This window comes from Peromyscus eremicus, chromosome 7 (genome assembly GCF_949786415.1).
Source record: "Peromyscus eremicus chromosome 7, PerEre_H2_v1, whole genome shotgun sequence".
NCBI lineage: Eukaryota > Metazoa > Chordata > Mammalia > Rodentia > Cricetidae > Peromyscus > Peromyscus eremicus.
This window is the reverse complement of record NC_081422.1, coordinates 53,707,800-53,727,747: the sequence shown is the minus strand read 5'-3', so window position 1 is coordinate 53,727,747 and position 19,948 is coordinate 53,707,800. Positions and strand designations below refer to the sequence as shown.

The following is a 19,948-nucleotide window of genomic DNA, read 5'->3' as shown; positions in this document are numbered from 1 at the left end:
AGAGACACTGTTTCAAAGCAAAACAAACAAACAAACAGACAAAGAATAATAAGGAAAGGTGGAGAGAATAAATATGAAAATTAGTATGCTGATATATAAAGACAATCTTTACATGATGACCACACCCTAGCTTTATGCTGCATGAGACTTGAATGCTTGGGGCAGAATTGAAGAAGTAGGAAAGAAAATTGAGTCATTTACAAAAGTTATACAGGGCCCAAAAGAAACCTTCACTGATTTCTTACAAAGACTGATTTCAGCAGTAAATAGAATGATACCAAATTCAGAAGCAAGAGAAATAATAACTGAATCTCTGGCTTTTGAAAATGCTAATGCACAATGCAAATGAGTAATTAGGCCATTAAAGGCAAGATCAGCACCCTTGGAGGAATGGATCCAAAATACAATAAATATTGACTTTCATGATCATGATGATGCTTGGATAGGAGAGGTGATTTCCATAGGTTTGAAGAAAAATAGCAATGTCAAATGTTTTAATTGCGGTAAACAAGTTCACCTAAGAAGGGACTGTAAACAGGGTGTTCCTAGAAACAATGTCTTTTCAAGGAATAATCTCAACAGGATGCTCCTCCCTTCTGGAGTATGCAGAAGGTGTGGCAAAGGCAGATATTGGACTAACCAAAGTAGATAAACAAGAGACAGTCAAGGTAATTCCTTGCCTTTGCTGTAGGGAAACTACCTGAAGGGCCCCCCGCCCCAGGTCAAATTCGGTTCAGTTCTTTCCTGTCACCAGGGAAGAAACTCCTTCCCAGAGCAACTGAAGAACCTAATACCTATTGTAAGAAACCATACTGCTCTGGAATGATAGAACAGCTTTATAAAATAAAACAAAAATTTAAGGAGAAACCATAAATCCAAATTGATAAAGATTAGAAAAGGGAAACTCCCCGAAGTTAGTGTTGGGAAAGCGTTTTGTTTTTGTCTTCTAGGAGAATGAAGGCATCCAGCTAAGGAATCTGAAGACCACTGGACAAATTAGACATCTGAAGAAAAAGGACAAATCATCCAGAAAACTTGTCCTAAGAAAAAGATTTTCTACAGTGAACCATGACAATGCCTAATAATGACCTTTGAAGTCTCCAAAAGATGATGGGACCCCACAACGACAATTCCATCAGGACAATGATAATGTCAGCAAGCTGACAAATACCACCCAAAGATCGGCTTTGGACTACAAACTGCTCAGGACAATTTCAAGGTGGCTGGCTGAGATGATCCAGCCTCACAGACTACTCTAGCCAGGACTTGAGACAAGACCTGCACTTTCCCATTATGCAGAGACTGGACAACAAATGATACAGCTGCCTCTCCCAGGACTTAACAATTAACCCAAAATTTTTCTTTTCGGGGTCCCCTAAAGATGCCTTCACCCCTAGACAGCAGGAAGTAATTTTAAGAACATGACACCCACATTCCCAAGAGGTGGGGGTGGGTGGTTTTTGGTCTTTCAATGGGATATAGATAACTGTCATTGTTTAGGATGGTTGGTTATAAGTTGTTAATTGATAATGGTCAGGAAAAAAAGCTAAACAAAGGAGATTAGATTTAGGGCTCTTGTTTGAAAAAAAGAAAAAGAAAAAAAAGAGGATATAGATATGATAAGATAAAAAGTAGATTATTGAATCTACTCTAAAAAGAAAAAGGGGAGGATGTGGTGATATACTGCATACCCTAATAGACTTCCTGAGGATTAGAGGACAGAGCCAGCCACGAGATTAGACATAGAGGTCAGGCAGTGGAGTCACATACCTTTAATCCCAGCACTTGAGATCTCATGCCTTTGCTTGGGAAGCACACACACACCTTTAATCCCAGGAAGTAATATGGCAGGGCAGAGAAAGGTATATAAGGTGTGAAGACACAGAAACTCACTCTCTTTAGGCTGAGGATTTTGTAGACGTAAGAACTAGTGGCTGGCTGTTCTGCTTCTCTGATCTTTCAGCTTTCACCCTGATATATGGCTCTGGATTTTTTATTAAAAGACTATCTAAAGCCAGGTGGAGGTGGTGCACGCCTTTAATCCCAGCACTCGGGAGGCAGAGCCAGGCGATCTCTGTGAGTTCGAGGCCAGCCTGGTCTACATAGTGAGATCCAGGACAGGCACCAAAACTACACAGAGAAACCCTGTCTTGAAAAACCAAAAAACAAACAAACAAACAAAAAAGACCATCTAAGATTCAAACAAACAGGAGGATATAGATATAAGATAAAAAGGTAGATTATTGAATCTACTTTTAAAAAGCAACTACATTAGACTGGACTTTTGTATCAGTATACAAATTTTGTATACTGATACATATTTGAGATTAATTTTGTTAAAAAATACTGTACATATATTTCTACTCTTGTTCAAGGTTTGTACCTATACAGTTCGTTTAACAATGTAATGCAAATTGTGCTTGAAAGCTATTATTACCAACTAATTAATACATAAAGAAATGCAAGTTAGTAGTTAGTCATTACAATCAAACTTGTAGTCATATTAGGAATGTTTCCAAGGTCAAACAGATATATATTTTAGATAGACAGGTCATCTTCAAACACTTCAGAGATTTACAGAATATAGCATTTAAGATATTTTAATAACAGAGATTTTTCCTTCCTTCCTTTCTTTCTTTTTCTTTTTCTTTTTTTTTTTTTAATGACTATGAGACCTGTCTGCTCCTGGCAGCACTATCCTACTTCAGAGAAAATGATGGGCATTGAAGAAAACTTCATATGGAGTTTACTTTCTTTGTGGCAAAAATTAGCCACTGGGCAAGAAAGTGACCTTGCCTCAACTGCTGATGGTATGCTGTCCGAAATGGACAAGCAGGACACAAAACAAAGGACTGCCGAACCTTGCCAAGACAAAGTAGGAAGGCCCTTCAGAAAATCCTGCTTCACAGATAAGTCTGTCAGATATGCTAAGCCTATCAGCTGAAGATGGATGCCCCAACATTGCAGGGGAACCTTGGGTGACTGTTCAGGCAGTCAGCTGTTTCTGTCATTTCTCACATTTTTTGGAAGTCACTTTTTTGCACTTCCTGCTTACTCAGTAAATACTATTTTCTTCTTGGGTCTCTGAAGGAGTTGAAGATTAGATAGTTATAGTTGTCTTTGTTAACAAATTCAGAAAAGAAACTCACTAAAGATGTGTAAAGTGTATGTGTAAAGTGTATAAGTTTGAAAGCTATCAGAAGATAGTTTTTGCTTGGTAATACAAGTTAGGATAAAAAATGGAGTATTTTCTCTGAATTTGTCAAATGTTTATGAACTAGACATTGTTAATGTTATTCTTGACTGTATATACTTATTGTCTTATTGTATATAATTTTTCTTATATTAGTTATAACCTTCTTTTATTATTTTAGACAAAAAAGGGGAAATGTGGTGATATATTGTGTAACCTAATAAAATTTGCCTGAAGATCAGAGAACAGAACAAGCCACTAGATTAAACATAGATGCCAAGCAGTGGTGGCACACACCTTTAATTCTAGCACTCGAGAGGCAGAGATCTGTCTGGATCTCTGTGAGTTTAAAGCCACCCTGGATTACATGAAATTGACTCTGTCTAAGAGAGATACAAAGCCAGGCAGTGGTGGCACACACCTTTAATCCCAGTACTTGAGATCTCATGCCTTTGCTTGGGAAGCACACATGTCTTTTATCCCAGCACTAAGAAGGAAGTGATATGGCTGGGTAGAGAAAGGTATATTAAGGGGTGAGGAGACAGGAACCAAAGGCTTTTCGGCTGAGGCCCTTTCGGCTAGAGAGCCTTTTTAGGCTGGGGAGTCCTAGAGGTGAGACATGGCAATGGACTGTTCCTTTGTCTCTCTGATCTTTCAGCATTTACCACAATATCTGGCTCTGGGGTTTTTATTAAAAAGACCTATTAGAATTTGTGTTACAGTAGTTTGAACTAGATCAAATTTGACCCTGAGCTTCTAGGCAGCTAAAACAGACAAAAGAAAACACAGAAGTATGACTGTACCTTTTCCCACATGCTATGACTCCTTAAAGGAGCATATGACTATGTCATTCTCCTAAATATTGTTCAATACACGAACATATTCTTTTCTCAGTGTTGAAGCCTAGGGCCTGTGAATGCTAGGCAAATGCTTTCACCTGCATCCTCAGCCCTAAAATGGAGCAGGGCATTTTTTTTTTTTTTTTTTTTTTTTTTTTTTTTGTCATTTAATTTGTTTTTTCCTCTGCCTCTTGAGTGCTGGGATTAGGAGTATGCATCATGACACTGGGCTCTAAAATGTAACTTTTTTTTGTGAGGCGTTTGGGGGTGGAGAAGTGGGTGACACAGTGTTTTGCTATGTAGCGTAGGGTAGTATTGAGCTCATAGCAATCCTCCTATATCAGTCCATCAAAGTGCTGAGATTACAGGCATGAATCAACATGCTTAGTTTAAAATGTAACTTTAAAAATATCTTGTATTTTACCTAATTCAATGTCCATAATACAGGTAAGCTTTGTTGTGCTTGGTTCCATTATACATGCATAAATTCCAGTTAGGACCATTTAATTAAATAACATTAGTTTCTCCAACAACACAGCTTAAATTTCAGCTTCTGTAAGTGTAACTGCATAAATACAAACTTTGCTCCTAGACTTTTCAGTTTACAAATTACCCCATCAAGGACAGATGTGCATTATGAATAATTAATCACACCATCTCTTTGTATTCTATACATCTGTTACTTGCTTTAGGAATAGACGGCAAAGAATATAGTAGCTGTGCTGCCTGTTTCCCAGTGTGAAACCCACGTGAGATTTACTACAAGGAAAGATCTGAAGGAGGAAATGCCAGCAAAGAGAGAAGTGTAATAAAGGACAAAAGTGATACTGTGGGAAATGGACACAGGTGTGACTAGGAACAGCATCACTGAGGAATGTTGACATTGACACTGTTCATGAGGGCTTAAGTGGGGTGTACAGAGCCTTTCTTGATTTCAGTTCATGATCTCTCTTCTACCCCTATCTTGTAAGGGTCAAAGGTAGCTCTCTCCAAGTCAGCCTTCCTCTTGGTCCCTGCCCTTTGGCTAAGACACCCTGCCCTTCTATATTAGGTATGGACCTGAATCCTTTCCAACAACATATGACATTGTCTCTGCTCCCTTTTCCTCACTGACATCTCAGCCTCCCAAATGGTCATCCCTAGACAGGGTTAGAGATATCTTACCACCTAACCTGAATAGCCCCTAATATAGCTCCAACTCTTAGGTGATAGACATCTGGAACACAACTAGCTCCTTCAGGGCAGGGATCACCTCAGGATACAGGCTGCTGTGGGATGTTCTGTATGGCAAATGTGTTGCTCTGATTGGTTAGTAAATAAAACACTGATTGGCCAGTAGTCAGGCAGGAGGAAGTATAGGCGGGACAAGGAGGAGAATAATTCTGGGAAGTGGAAGGCTGAGTCAGAGACACTGCCAGCCACCGCCATGACAAGCAGCATGTGAAGAGGCCGGTAAGCCACGAGCCACGTGGCAAGGTATAGATTTATAGAAATAGATTAAGATATAAGAACAGTTAGCAAGAAGCCTGCCACGGCCATACAGTTTGTAAGCAATATAAGTCTCTGTGTTTACTTGGTTGGGTCTGAGCGGCTGTGGGACTGGCAAGTGACAGAGATTTGTCCTGACTGTGGGCAAGGCAGGAAAACTCTAGCTACAATGGGCTAAGTAAGTGTCCGCTGCTAAGTTGGAAGAGAGGGTAGAAGCAGCACACTAATGTGCTGGGAACTACAATGGCCACTCTTGTAGTAAACCCTCACTGGTAAAGTCCCTCACATAGGACAACTCCTGTTCCCTCCACACTGCAGCTCTCACCTAGAAAGCAGACAATTCCAGCTGGTACTCCATGTTGCTAAGCATGGATCCGCGTGCCTTGGAAACCCAATTGACAGCCAGTACAGTTGCTGCTCTATTCTGAAGGCTAAGAACTTGAGAAGTTCTCCCTAAGCAACACTCCACCTTCTCTGTCCTTAACCCATGCAGAGGCAGAGATTAAACAGTGACTCTAGATGCTGGCCGCCACTCTCACCCCACACTTTAGGTCAATCAATCCATGTTTGGGCAGGACAAGGATAGCTTTCTTTCTTTCTTTTCTTTTTTTTTTTTTTTTTTTTTTTTGGTTTTTCGAGACAGGGTTTCTCTGTGTAGCTTTGCGCCTTTCCTGGATCTCGCTGTGTAGACCAGGCTGGCCTCGAACTCACAAAGATCCACCTGTCTCTGCCTCCCGAGTGCTGGGATTAAAGGCGTGCACCACCACCGCCTGGCAGGGATATCTTTCTACATAAAATGTAGAACTGTCTGTGATATGTAGCTCAAATTTGGTCTACATGTCAGATTTAATGTTTTACTTAACTACAATGGATAGAAGAATTCACTTAATGCTTGGGAAATGTTAAGATGTCTACAAAACAGACCCAGAATTTCCATAGAATGGCTTATCTGCTGATTATTAGGCCACCATCCTTACAGCTGATGGTAATTTGAAAAGGTACCAATTTGAGGCATTAGTAGAAAGTAAGCAAGACAATTTTATAATGTTTAGGAATAGTTTGGACCATCGAAAAGCAAAATTAAGCTCCTGTAGGATTCCTGCTCACCCCGCCTCCCCCAATCAAAGCAGAAGAGGACGTTAAGCCAACTGGTTTAAATACCAGCATCATCAGGATTAGTGAATGGAGACTTAGCACACCACCACTAGGATCCTCTTCTGAGAGAGGACTTCTGCTGCTGAGCTTAGCTGTCAAGATGGACATGACAACTCCTTGTCTCCTTTAGAAACTTGGCTGGCTAATGCCTGGCTCATTTCTAATGTTCAAGATGGCCACTTTAAAAGACAAAAGAAATTTAAATCTCAAAGGCATCAAAATCAAACTGATCACCAAGGTTTGCCTGGGATTGGCACCAATTAAAAATGTATTAACAACTTCCTTAGCTAGAATTCAGACTCATACTTATGTAAGACCTTTCTTTTACATAAAAGGAAGGACCTACAAAAGGAGGAGGAATTACCTGGGGCCTAGGAGTGCTGAGATAAGAGAAATCAGAACCGAAACTCATCCCCAGAATGCGTTGAGACGGGAAGAGCCAAGGTTGTGTCTTCAATCTAGTACTGACTCTTCTACCACATGCTGTGCTTCTACCATGCAGGTCTAGAGTTTTGATTATAATTACAGGTGAGCTGGGAGAACACTAAAGTTTCTTTGTCTCTAGTATGTTTTACTCTATAAACAAGTGGCTCTCAAAGAGGTCCTCAACCCAATAGTGTCAACCAAGAAGTTTACTAAAAAAGTAAACTCTAGGTTTCTGCAGACTGAACAGGAACTCAGAACAGCAGTGGCAATTTCTTTTAACAGCCCCCCACCTGCTCGCTACCTCCCCACAGGGATTCTGACACATGCTCCAGTCTGAGATCTACCAATCTAGGCCAGCAGATTTCTAACCGCATGATTTTGTCACCCTCCTCTTCCCCACAGCAAACACAGGAGCATGTCTGAGATATTTTGGCCATCACAAGTGGGGAATAGAGCTTTGCACTCAGCGGGCTGAAGTGGGAGGCTACTAACAATTCTAGAACACACAGGACAGCCCTTCTCCCAGAGCATTAGCTACTCTAAAATGTCAGTAGCTACTCTTGGAACACCCTGATCTGGACAAATAAAACAAAGGTGAAGACATGCCCAGCTCCCCTCCCCACAGGGATTTAGATAGAGATCTCTGTGGGTTTAGCTCTTTTTTCTCCCTCTTAGAAAGAACTCAGCCATATTGAGATTACTGCAAACTATATCTAAAAAATTATAACCTGAGGGAGGAGGGCCTGGAAACTGGGCCGGGATGTAAAATAAATAATAAATTTATTTAAAAAAATAAATAAAACGTACAAACACACACACATACAAATGGAAAAAATAAATTATAACCTAAACTAGGAATAGACATGCTTCTAACCTTTAGCCTGGTAACAAGAAAGGGAGGAGGGCGTTCTGGATGACCCAGACAGAAATCTGAGTAAAAATAGCGGAATTAATGACATACCCAACACCACAGCATTGGATCACCATCTTGGTGTACAATGAAAGAGAAAGCTGCTTCTAAGAGCAGTAAAAATGCTCTCCCCCACACCCTTAACACAGCTTGTAGCACCAGTGAGTGGGGCAGACCTGGGCTCCTGGGAACTCGGATGCAGTCTGGGCGATGTCATAGAAGGATTCCTTATCACTGAAGAAGCGCTCAGCAGCGGCTCCCTTCCCCATGAAGTAGACAAAGGCTTCCTCCAGATCACTTCTTGAGTGCAGAACAGCATGATCTCTTCCGCTCCCAGGACTGAGACCAAGGGCCTGCAAAAGCTTCACACCAGAGATCACCACGTCCACACAGGCATTGACTCTGGAAGGATGGAGAAGATGAAGGAAGTTGAAGCATGGGGCAGCAACTCTGCATTTAGAGAGACTAGCTTTGAGAACTGCATTCATATGGCAAACAGCTGGCACAGGTCTGACACCAGGGCAATGAAGCAAACATCACTATCTGAAGAATGACTTTATCTGGACATACATACTGGAACTCTTCTTAAGAGTCTGGCAAACTTTTACTGCCAGCTACAAACCGAGAAGACAGGTATTTAGCACTCAGAACAACATCATGGTAACAAAAATGCATTTTTTTTTTCCGGTTTTTTCGAGACAGGGTTTCTCTGTGTAGCTTTGCGCCTTTCCTGGAACTCGCTTTGTAGACCAGGCTGGCCTTGAACTCAGAGATCCACCTGCCTCCGCCTCTCGAGTGCTGGGATTAAAGGCGTGTGCCACCACCGCCCGGCCACAAAAATGCATTTTATGAAAAGATGCTGGTAGAGCTACGCTGTCTGGATGCAAGTCACTTTAATTTCTGAATCTGTTTCCTTGCCTATAAAATGGCAACAATACAAGTTAACTTATAGTAAAGATTTAATAAATTAATGTATGTTTTAAGGTGCAAAAAAAAAAAAAATTACTGTCAAAAGGCAGCTATCAGCCACTTTCCTCCAAAGACAAGAGAGGACATTGGGCAGAACCAATTTGATGCACTAACCATCAAATACTCTGAGCTGAAGCTGCATCTCAGAATTGAGTCTGGCTTGGAAGACTTGGGCATGCCTGTGGCCTTACAGCAGCTCAGTACCTGGCAGGTGTTCACAGAAGTGGCCCATGCACTTCAGGGGGCTGCTGACAAACCAGTGTAGCATCACCTGGTTGGTTGTACGAAATTATAAAGCCTCACCAACTTAGTACGACCTTGTTTCAGAGTAAAAACCACCAGGTATGCTGGCTCATGCCTGTAATTCCAGGATTTAGGAGGCAGAGACAGGATTGCTATGAGTTCCAGGACAGCCTAGGTAAGTCTACAGTGTAAAACCCTTATCAAAAACAAACAAAAAGTCCCTAAAAATAACAGAAAAATGTTACTGATCATCTACTTCTGGGCAGATACCAAACTAATTACTCTCTGTGTACTTGCCACATCCTTTCGCCTGTTAAACTCTCCTCTGGACTAATAGCATCCTTCAACATCAACACGCACATTGCCTGAGCTTCACTCTGCAGAGGAAATTAAGGCAAAGGAACTAACAAATTATGCTCACTTGACAGGAGGGCAGATTTCAAAACGTATAGAGTTGTGTGATATGGAGAAAACAAAAACGGGGTGAACAAGACAAAGACACCAAGTGTCTATCTGAAGAGGGTCAGAGAAGGAAGTCCAAGCCTAGCTTCCTGGTCTCTGAGCAGAGTCAGGGGTGGGAACAGAGTTCTTCCCCCTAAGCTGAAGCACCTCAAAGGTAAGGACAGTATTTCTTATTACTTCCCGCCATTGACTCCTCTGTAAAATGTTTCAAGTTCCTTCTAGCTTTCACATTCTCTGCCTTGGTATTAAAAGAACTAACCACAACCACAGGATATCTAGCTGAAGAGAATCAAGGGCTCGGGGAGCTATGCCCTGGATGGTGCCTCTTTCTGAGGTACCAACGTCAGGACAGGCATCTTCAGATAAGGAACACCAAGTCAGAAAGGGCTATGAGACCGGTTATTAGTCATCACGGCTCCAGCTGAGAAAGGCTACAGGAGAGATTAACTAACATTCTAAAAGCCACAGATGGGGCAGTTTAATTTAAAGCTGGATTCCTGATAGCGAGTTCCTTACAGGGGCACAGGCAAGCAAAGATCAAACCTTGTCTTAGGATACAACCTGAGTGGAGAGTTTAGAGGGAGCAAAGCTCAGGGCAAAGAAGACTTGGGTGAATGTGAGGTCCAGGGTTTCATTTTATTCCATAAGCAATAGGTACCAGGGTCCAGTTCAGAGCAGGGGAGTCACATTTCTAGAAAGTCAAGGTGGGCTCCATTTAGGCATTGACATGTCAAAAGCAAGCAGCCCCAGTCCTCAACAAACTCCTAACCCCAGCCTCATTCTCAGAAGCCGCTTCATCTGAAATCCCACAAGAACATGCATTCTCTTCTTCTGAAGTCTAGCTTAACTTTCTTCACCAGCTGCTCCTTTCTGTCTCTTACTACAATAACACTGGGACCTGACCATGAAAGCAGAAGTGGAAAAGACAAGCCTTACATCGCACTTCCAACACAATAATGTTGTTAGTGGGTTTGTGCTGGCTACAAAAAGGTGCTGAGCAGTTAGAACAGGCTCAAAAATCTATCTTTTCCATTCCCATCAGATATTTTCAACGAGGAACTTTAGCGGCATTTGCCTGTTTATAAACCTTTACTGCTCTTCTCCATTACTAATTCAGAATTAAAAGACCTTCCAAGATTTCCTTCTCGGCATTCTCAAGTCTTGCTACTGTATAGTCCAGGACGGCCCCAAACATACCGTCGTTCCGCCTCAGCTCCCAGGACTGGAATTACAGGAGGCACGCAGCACCACAACTGATGCTGCCTCATTTCTTTACCATGGACTTTTGCCAAACTGTTAACTTTCCCATACTCAGTTCTTGTTTAGATGCATCTGTTCCCTTGTCTTGACCCGAAGAAACCTTTTTGTCCCTCTAGATCTATCATACAAACTACTATGGAATATATTTTCTATGATGGTCTCAACAAGATGTCCCATCCATACAGTTTTGTTACTATGTAATTTTGATATTCTTCCCACCAAGGAGTGAGCCATGCAGCCTTCCCTTAATACCAGGTAGACCAGATTTTGGGAAATCTGATCCTACAGTTAAATCATGAGACATTAAGGCATCTGCCTGATCCTCTTCAGACATTCTCCTAGCCTAGTCTCCCTGCTGTGAGAATCTGAACAGCTAGAAGACACCTCCTGTGGTGTCCAGCCTTGATCAATATTAACAATACCTCTAGTCCCAGCCATCGTCCTACTTACTACAGCTGTAGAAGACCCCAAACGGTAGAACTGCTCAGTTGAACCCCATCGTACCTTAGAATAACAAAAGATTATGAAATGTGGCTGTTCTGAGTTACTAAGTTGTTTTTTTTTTTTTGTTTTTTGTTTTTGTTTTTGTTTTTCGAGACAGGGTTTCTCTGTGTAGCTTTGCGCCTTTCCTGGGACTCACTTGGTAGTCCAGGCTGGCCTCGAACTTACAGAGATCCTCCTGGCTCTGCCTCCCGAGTGCTGGGATTAAAGGCGTGCGCCACCACCGCCCGGCTCTGAGTTACTAAGTTTTGACACGATTCATTACTACATAATAATAGAAAATGGAACATCATCTTGGAACTTTTTCTACTATCCCATCCTGGGAGGAATTAGCAATTCTTTGGACTAGCTGGACTGCCTTATTCTTATTAGTAGCGGAACACAGCACCTTTCATAACTGTTATGGACAATGGTACCCCCCACCTCACCTCAAAGTCCTATGTGGGAACCTTATGGTGGTTTGAATGAGAATGGACCCCACTGGCTCATGTATTTGAACACTTGGTCCCCAGCTGGTTAAACTGTTTGGGAAGGATCAGGAGATGTGGCCTTGCTGGAAGAGGTGTGTCACTGGGGGTGGGGGTGGGTCAAAAGCCCATGCCCTTCTCAGTTCTCTCTCTCTCTCTGCCTTCTACTTTTGAATAAGGATATAAACTCTTAGCTACTACTCCAGTATCATGCCTGCCTGCTGCCATGTTCCCTGTCATGATGGTTACCGACTCATCCTCTGAAACTATAAGGCTCCAATAAACTCTTAGGTAAGTTGCTTTCATTGTAGTGTTCTGTTATGGCAATAGAGAAGTAACTAAGACAAACCCCAATCCCCAGTGTAAGTGTATTTGGACTTAGGGCCTTATGGGAAGCAATTAAGGTTAAATGGATGGCAGAGGTGGCCTCTAATCCAACAGGAATGGTTTCCTAGAAGAGGAAGAGACGTCACTCATGACTATGGTCATGTGAGAACATGGCCAGCTGCAAGGTAACTGGCATCCCCAGAAATCAGCTTCTCTAGAAACCACTCCAGAAACTTGATTTGGGACTCTCAGACTTCAGAGCCACAAGAAAGTTTCTGTTGTTTTAAGCAACTAGTCTGAATTATTCTGTTCTAGCAGCCCAAGCAGTACAATAATGAATCTGCTTCCAACAAATGCAGCAGATGTACACACTCAGAACCCAGCACACACCTGACACAGCTCAAAGAAAGACCATCAAGAATCTGACGAGAGAGCTGAGTCTGGTGGCACACACCTTTAATCCCAGCACTTGGGAGGCAGAGGTAGGTAGCCAGATCTCTGGGAGTTCGAGGCCAGCCTGGTCTACAGAGTGAGTTCCAGGACAGCCAGGGATACACAGAGAAATCCTGAAAAACAAATAAAAAAAATAATCTGATAAGTTTGGGCATGATGGTGCATGCCTTTAATGCCAACACTCAGGAGGCAGAAGCAGGGGGATTTCTGAGTTTGAGGCCAGCCTGGGATACAGAGTGAGTTCCAGGACAGCCTGGGCTATACAGAAAAACCCTGTCTTGAAGAAAAATAAATAAAAAAATTAATAAAATAAAACCTAAAAAAAAAAAAGAAAGAAAGAAAAGAAAAGAGGAAACAAAATCAGACGAGGGGGGCTGAAGAAGGCTCAGTAGTTAAGAACACAGGCTGTTCTTCCAGAGGACAGAGTTCAATTCCCAGCACCAGTTGGGGCAACTCACAACCATGTGTAACTCGGCTCCAGGGGATCCAACACTCTTTTCTGGTCTCCAGGGGGACCTGAACTCACACCTACTCGCACACATATACATTTAAAAAATATTAAATTTTAAAATAAGACTCTGATAAAGAAAGCTAGAGAGATGGTTCAATGGTTAAGAGCAGGGTCCTCTTGCAGAAGATCCACGTTCGAGTCCCAGCACCCATGTGGCAGCTCACAATTATTCATAATTCCAGTCCCAGGGGATCAGGGGCTCTTAGAAGGCACTGCATGGCCGGGCGGTAGTGGCGCACGCCTTTAATCCCAGCACTCGGGAGGCAGAGCCAGGTGGATCTCTGTGAGTTCGAGGCCAGCCTGGGCTACCAAGTGAGTTCCAGGAAAGGCGCAAAGCTACACAGAGAAACCCTGTCTCGAAAAACCAAAAAAAAAAAAAAAAAGAAGGCACTGCATGGCCAAACAAGCTGACAAACCATTCATACAGTAGAAGAAGAAAAGGATCAGATAAAGGGGTGGGTGAAGAGACTAGGAAAGAGGTAAGAAACACACAGTAACAAAACAGTCAGTGTTTGGATACAAAACTAACTAGTTAACATGTGAGTACTTTCAAAAGCTAACATAATATTGGGTAAATAACATGATTATTTCATTGATTCAGGTCAACTGTGCTTTACTTTACTACACTTAGCCACAACATTCGCACAAAATAGGAGGGTACCTGACAGGCTTGTTTTTGTACAGGTCTCTTGTGCATGTAACACCAGCACAGGAGGCAGGAGCAGGCAGATCTAAGTTTGAGGCCTACTCCTGATCTACTTAAGTTCCAGACCAGCCAAGGAGGCCCTAGTTCAAAAAGAAACAAAAACTCAACAAATCCAGCCTAAAGAAAAACGTTAAAAAAAATAAATAAATAAACTTGCTGTTGTACGGTATCCTTGACATGACAAGAAAACCAAGCCGAATTGGGAGAGGGGCTAAGGTTAGCGTAAAAAAATAATAATAATAATTACATTTCGGTGAGTTTTACAAAGAAAGGAGGTACTGTGATTTGGGAGAACCTTAAAAATATAGACGGTCACTCAGTATGGGGAAGTAGCCTCAAGGAGGGTGTGCTAAACGTGAACGGCTGAGAGCAGATAATGAAACCTCAACAAAAAACGCTGAATTTGAAAACGAGCAGTTTTAGTATAGTGGTCTTCAGACGAGATGACGTAAAGAAATCAAGTCAATAGCTAGAGACAGAAGACATTCAGCTTCAAGTTCAGACTAGGAAGAGTGCTAGAAATAGGAATCTGTGACCGCCAGAGAACAGTTGGCCGAGGAGAAGGGCTGGAAGTCAGGACAATGGAGTAACCTCAAAAAATACAGGTGACAGGCTCAGTTAGATTTCCAAGAGGCTATTAGGGATGGTTTCACACGGAAAAGAGAAGAGCAGGGCCAGCCGAGAGGGAAAATTGTGCTGAGTGTCCCTGCAGCGATGACGAAAGGCTCGTCTCACACGTCCGACACTTTCGCCAAGAGGGCAACGCGGACACCGGTGCGTCCCGGGCAGACCCCGGAGCGCGCGCACTTCCCGGGGAGGCCCAGAGCCGCAGGCCCCGCAGGCACTCACCCCACAGCCACGCGGCGCCAGCGCCGGGCGGGCTGCACGATGAGGGCATCCCAGGCGGCCGCCAGCCGGCCCTCGGGGGACAGAGGTCCCGCGGGCCCCGGCGCGGGCCCCAGCCGCAGCGAGCTCCAGAGAGAGCGCAGCGCCGAGCTCGGCAGCTCCGGCTCCAGCAGGAATACGCAGCCCACGGCCAGAGCCAGGAAACCAGCGCACGCAGAGCCGCGCCACAGCGCCATGTGCACACACCGCCGCACTGGTGGCGACAGGCTCCTTTCTCGGCTCGCGCCTCCTCCCAGCTGGGCGCGTGATGACGTAGACACGCGTTGGCGTCACACCCGCGCGCCACAGGCTCCTCCCCCTACGGGCGGAGCTACTGGTGAACTGTAGCCCCAACTGTGGGTGGGGCTGGACTGGGGGACAGTGCTCTGGGCGGAGCTATGGCTGGCCTCTGGGCGGGGCAGTGGGCGGAGCGACAACGGCGCGGGTCTTGGGGAGTCTGTATGTTCATGTCCTGACGCTGGGTGGCGCTGTTGTGCGGTCCCGATTCTGGACGAACAAAGACAGGAGTGTGGCCCTAATCTCTGCATGTCTTCCTGAAGCTCACCTGTAGCCTGAGATAGAGTGGGGGGAATACGTTTGCTTCCCTAGTAAAATGAGACAGGCAGATAACGAAGCGGGCAAAACTCGCAATTATGTAAGGGTCAGTCGGTTTTCCGGTGACACAAGCTGAGACTGAAGTGAGCCCCTAGAGATCTTGTTCAATCTAGAGATCAGATTTAACACTTGGACCCCTAACATAACCCTTTCGGGGTGTTGTTCCTTTTAACAACCTCAGAATAATCCACAAAGGCATGCGATCTTATGTACAATATGGAGGAACTATAGACTCGAGTTAAGACATCCTGGTTTAGTTCTTCTCGGTGAGACTACGGAAATCTAGCCCCGTCTTCCTTGGTGTGACACTTCTGTGTGGGAAGATGGGTTAAGAGTCAGGGAAGCTAGGCTTGATGCCCAGCTCATTCTCAGCCTCATCTTCTCCACCCTGGTTTGTTTCTATTTTTCAATTTTGCTAGCTCCTGACCGATTTCCTACTTTGTCACGGCTTTTGGGCTTGTTAATGGAAATGTATTTCCCTAGCTTTGATCTTGGACATTGGTCTTCATTCTCCTTCACCCCACCCAGCTGACCTGATCATTCAGTCCTTTTCAAAGGAGAGAGCTTCACATAAGAAGAGATTTGGGATGCTTTGGGAAAGAGAAACCAAGAGGCTTATGAGATTTGTGTAATTCCATGAATACTATTTTTCCTAGAGTTACCTACACCAACCAACCTGTTCCAGAGAAACTGTTTCTGCAGTGGGCCCTCCATTGTCAAGTTTCCCTGCCATCAGAGGTGACCGATCCATCATCTGTTTTTCAGAACAGTAGATCCACTAACTGGCCAGAGACTGTTGACTGGTTTGTTTGTTTATTCACTTTTGTGTTTATTAAATATGGTCTCACGTAGCCCAGACTAGACTCAAATCCACTATATTGTCAAGGATGACTTTGGAGTTCTGATCCTCTGCCTCCATCTCAGTGGATTGTGTTAGGATTACAGGTGTGCCTCATCGTGCCCTAGTGCTCAGGAAGAGCCCAAGGTCCTGTGCCTTCTAGAAAAGCACTCTACTAACTAAATAGCATTTTTAGTCCCTGTTTACCGAGAACCAAGACCAGGTATTTATGATTAACTGGTTTGGGTAGTGGACTGGCAAAGTCATGGATTGAAGTTTGACTAGATAGAGCCCATTAGTAAGTTCCCAACATCAGCTTTGGGAGGAGCAGAGGAAACTGAGCTGTGAGCTAGGCACACAGGCTTGGAGGATCAGGGCGAGACTCTCCAACAACATGGAGTTCCATTGGAGTTCTCCTGCGTTTCCAGTACTTCACACCTTCTGCTTCTTTCCAGGCTAGCAAGAACTTTTGTTGTTTAGTCTCAGAGGCTAAATAGCAAGAGCTGGAGCAAAATCAAAGTTTATTTCTCATGCCAAAGTTCAGATGTGGTGTGGGTGCCGGTGTGGGCTGTGCCAGCAAGCTAGTTCCCATCTGGTAGTTTTTGGGGGCTATCTGGGCTTCTTCCGGATTGAGTCAATGTGGGTTTCTATTGGGGAAGACATGGAGATGAGAGTTGACCTCAATTCCAACTGCAAATTAAGAGGTCTGGAGCTCCAGGCAGTGAAGGACAGACACCAGTGACAGTTCATGGAGACCGGTGTGACTTCTGGCCACATACACACTCACAGCAGCCTCGATTCCTTCTCCCACTTTATCGGGGCTCAGGGACAGGCACTCAATTCTCTAGGAACTACAGTCCCTCTTGAAGTACTTAATGAACAAAAGTCATTTCAGATTATCTGCTTGGCATCTGGAATGCTTTGCTAGTCAGTTGTTTTTCCAGAAGTTAGATTTCTGGGGACAATTACACAAAACTGTTCTGAGTGGGCAGACAAGGCTCCATTGCCTGAGCTGAACGAGAGGGGGGGGGGAGAGGGCTGAGAGAGCCTCATGACTACTCCTCCCCCAACCCAAATTACTTCCAGGCATGGCCTTTGCTATTGGTTCTCTCTCCTAGGACCTTAAAATGAGAGGGAAAACAAAACAAAACAAAACAATTTCATACCAGAAAATTGAGAGAACAGCACAGGCTCCATGTGTCCCACCCAAGCCCCTGACCTGGAAGGCCGTAAAGCACATCCAGGATTTCGACAGGAAACAGCAGAGCCTATCAGAACACGAGTCCACATCACCCCCATGATCTGGAAAGTTTTGAAGAGCAAGTCTGCTCCCACGTTGGAGCAGAAACTAAAGCAGGACCAAAGATCCCTGTGTTGGCTGGGCTAATCACCTTTTCCACACACAGCTCAGCGCCTCCGGGGCTTCATCCAACTTGCTTTCTGGAAACTACTTCCTATCAGGTGTTTGTTGATGCCAGGAACACTGCCAGCCGCAGGTCAGAACAGAACTTTAAAGGTTATAAAGAGAGAGAGAGAGAGAGAGAGAGAGAGAGAGAGAGAGAGAGAGAGAGAAGGAAGGATCTCAAGACCCCAAAGAGAAAGGTCTGTGTCCTGGGCAACGGGTGTCCTTCTCCCTGTCCTGCACTATTAGAACTCTAGAAGGGCTCGGGAGATCGGCTGAGGCAGGGGCATGACCAGAATGTCAGCAACGAGCCATGAGAAGGGCACCAATGTTCTTGATGGATTCCTTGCACAGACTGGGAGCGGCATCTTCTCATCTTGGGAGGGAGGTGATGAGGCACTGGCCCAGGACTTCCACTTTGGGATGAACTAACTACATTGGATGGGGAAGTGCTGAGCCTGGGAAAGCAGGAGGCTGGAGCTGTTGGGGTTTCCGTCTATTGGGAACCCAGGGGCTTCGTAGGACCAGTGAAGCACGATGAAGGACGGATTTCCACACAGTGTTCTCTTGACATCTCAGACTACCAGCCGAAGTCCTGCAAGCTCACAGGCTCCCCTGCTTGGGCTGTCCTCTGAAAGCATGGAAGCCAGCCCTGCCGGCAACCGGACAGCAGCTATTGCAGGGATGTGGTTTGCATTTCTGTAATACGATGGTTTGGAAAGAAATGGAAAGTTCGCCTGACTCTATTGGCTCTTCTTCCCCTTCAGTGTGCAATCTGAGTTCAGTTTTCAGCACCCATGTTGACTGGCTCGAAACTGTCTGTAAGTTCGCCTTCAGGAGGATCCTACACCTTTGGCCTCCCAGAGTACCTGCACTAACATACCCCTCCACTCCCACGAACACATAATTATATATAAGATCTTTTTTTAAAAAGAAGTAAGCCAGGCATGGAAAAAAAAAGAAAAGAAAAGAAGGAAGAAGGAAAGGAAAAGAGGAAGGGAGCCGGGCGGTGGTGGCTCACGCCTTTAATCCCAGCACTCAGGAGGCAGAGGCAGGTGGATCTCTGTGAATTCGAGGCCAGCCTGGTCTACAAAATGAGTTCCAGGAAAGGTGCCAAAACTACACAGAGAAACCCTGTCTCGAAAAACCAAAAAAAAAAAGAGGAAGGGATAAAGATTACAGAAAGAGGAAAGGGCAGAGGTGTGGTAGGTATGGTAAGCTGGGTTGAGAAACAGCCCCCCTGAAACCTAACTGAGCACTCTACAAACGCAAAACCATCACACGGCCCCATGCAAGAGTGGCAGCGAGATCACAGGGAATAAGGAAGAGAAAGAATCCTTACGGGGTGAATTGCTGGTGCAGCTGTGCTGAGTTGGACTGTGAAATTCTCAGATCCCTTCAGCAGTTTCCATGTAGCAGTTACTGCTGGCTGGGTGGAGGGGCCAGTGCGAACCGCTGGGCTGTGAGTGTTCCCTGTTCCTTGGGGTTCTGTCACGTGGGGGAAGAGAGGCTCTAGGGCCTTTCCTGGTTGTTCTCACGGACCCGTGCAGTCTATGGTAGCCTCCTCTGGTGCTACAGGTCTCTGACTGTGAGGCTCAGTAATTACCCTGTAGCTGAAGTACTTACCACTCTAGCTGAAGTTTTGCTAGTTAGAAAGGGCTTCTAGCTGCGCTTTGATCCTTCGCTTTCTTGCCTGCTTCACTGCAGAGATCTCTCCTGGCTTAGTGGGTTTGCTTACAGACCTCGTCTCTTGCAAAGAGCTCACTGTATTCTGTCTTCGCTGTTTACTTTCCTTGAGTTCCAGGGTTCTTCTCCACTGTCTTCCCTGGAAGTCTGTCTTTGCATTTTCTTGCCAGTCAGACTGATGAGGGTCATTCCCAATGACCTCATTTAACCTTAAGGATGTTTAAAAAGACCTTGTGAGTCACATTCTGAGGTTCTGGGAGTTAGGATTTTGACGTGTGTGTGTGTGTGTGTGTGTGTGTGTGTGTGTGTGTGTGTAATGAGCACGTGTGTATAGATGTGCACAGCAGTATGTATGTGCATGAAAGCCAGAGAAGGACATGAAATGTCTTTCTGTCTGTCACTTTATTCCCTTGAGACAAGGTCTTTCACTGAACCTGGAGCTAGGCTTGTGGCCAGCAAGCCTAAGCAATCCCCTGGTCTCTGCCTCCTACAGCTCTGAGATTATAGATACTTCCAACCAAGTTCTGCTTTTCATATGGGTGCTGAGATCCAAACTCAGTTCCTTACACTTGCACAGCAAGCATGCTTACCCACAGAGCCATTTCTCTAGCC

General features: G+C 44.5%; 1 protein-coding gene and 1 long non-coding RNA gene across 3 annotated transcripts in view; one reads left to right on the top strand and one right to left on the bottom strand.

The window, feature by feature from the left end:
• The window catches only part of Adpgk (ADP dependent glucokinase), a 29,566-nt gene extending 14,526 nt beyond the window's left edge, over window positions 1-15,040 (bottom strand). For both annotated transcript variants that reach the window (XM_059268005.1, XM_059268006.1), the window contains exons 1-2: window positions 14,760-15,040; window positions 8,188-8,413 (exon numbers count right to left, since the gene is read on the bottom strand). In XM_059268005.1, the coding sequence (XP_059123988.1) occupies window positions 8,188-8,413; window positions 14,760-14,992 (459 nt within the window). In that variant the 5' untranslated portion in view covers window positions 14,993-15,040. The remainder of the gene's footprint in view (window positions 1-8,187; window positions 8,414-14,759) is intronic.
• A 50-nt stretch (window positions 15,041-15,090) lies between these two features.
• LOC131914345 (uncharacterized) lies at window positions 15,091-16,261 on the top strand. The gene is made up of 2 exons (XR_009380109.1): window positions 15,091-15,676; window positions 16,067-16,261. It is a non-coding gene; the product is annotated as an uncharacterized LOC131914345 (long non-coding RNA).
• The last annotated feature ends 3,687 nt before the right edge of the window (window positions 16,262-19,948 follow it).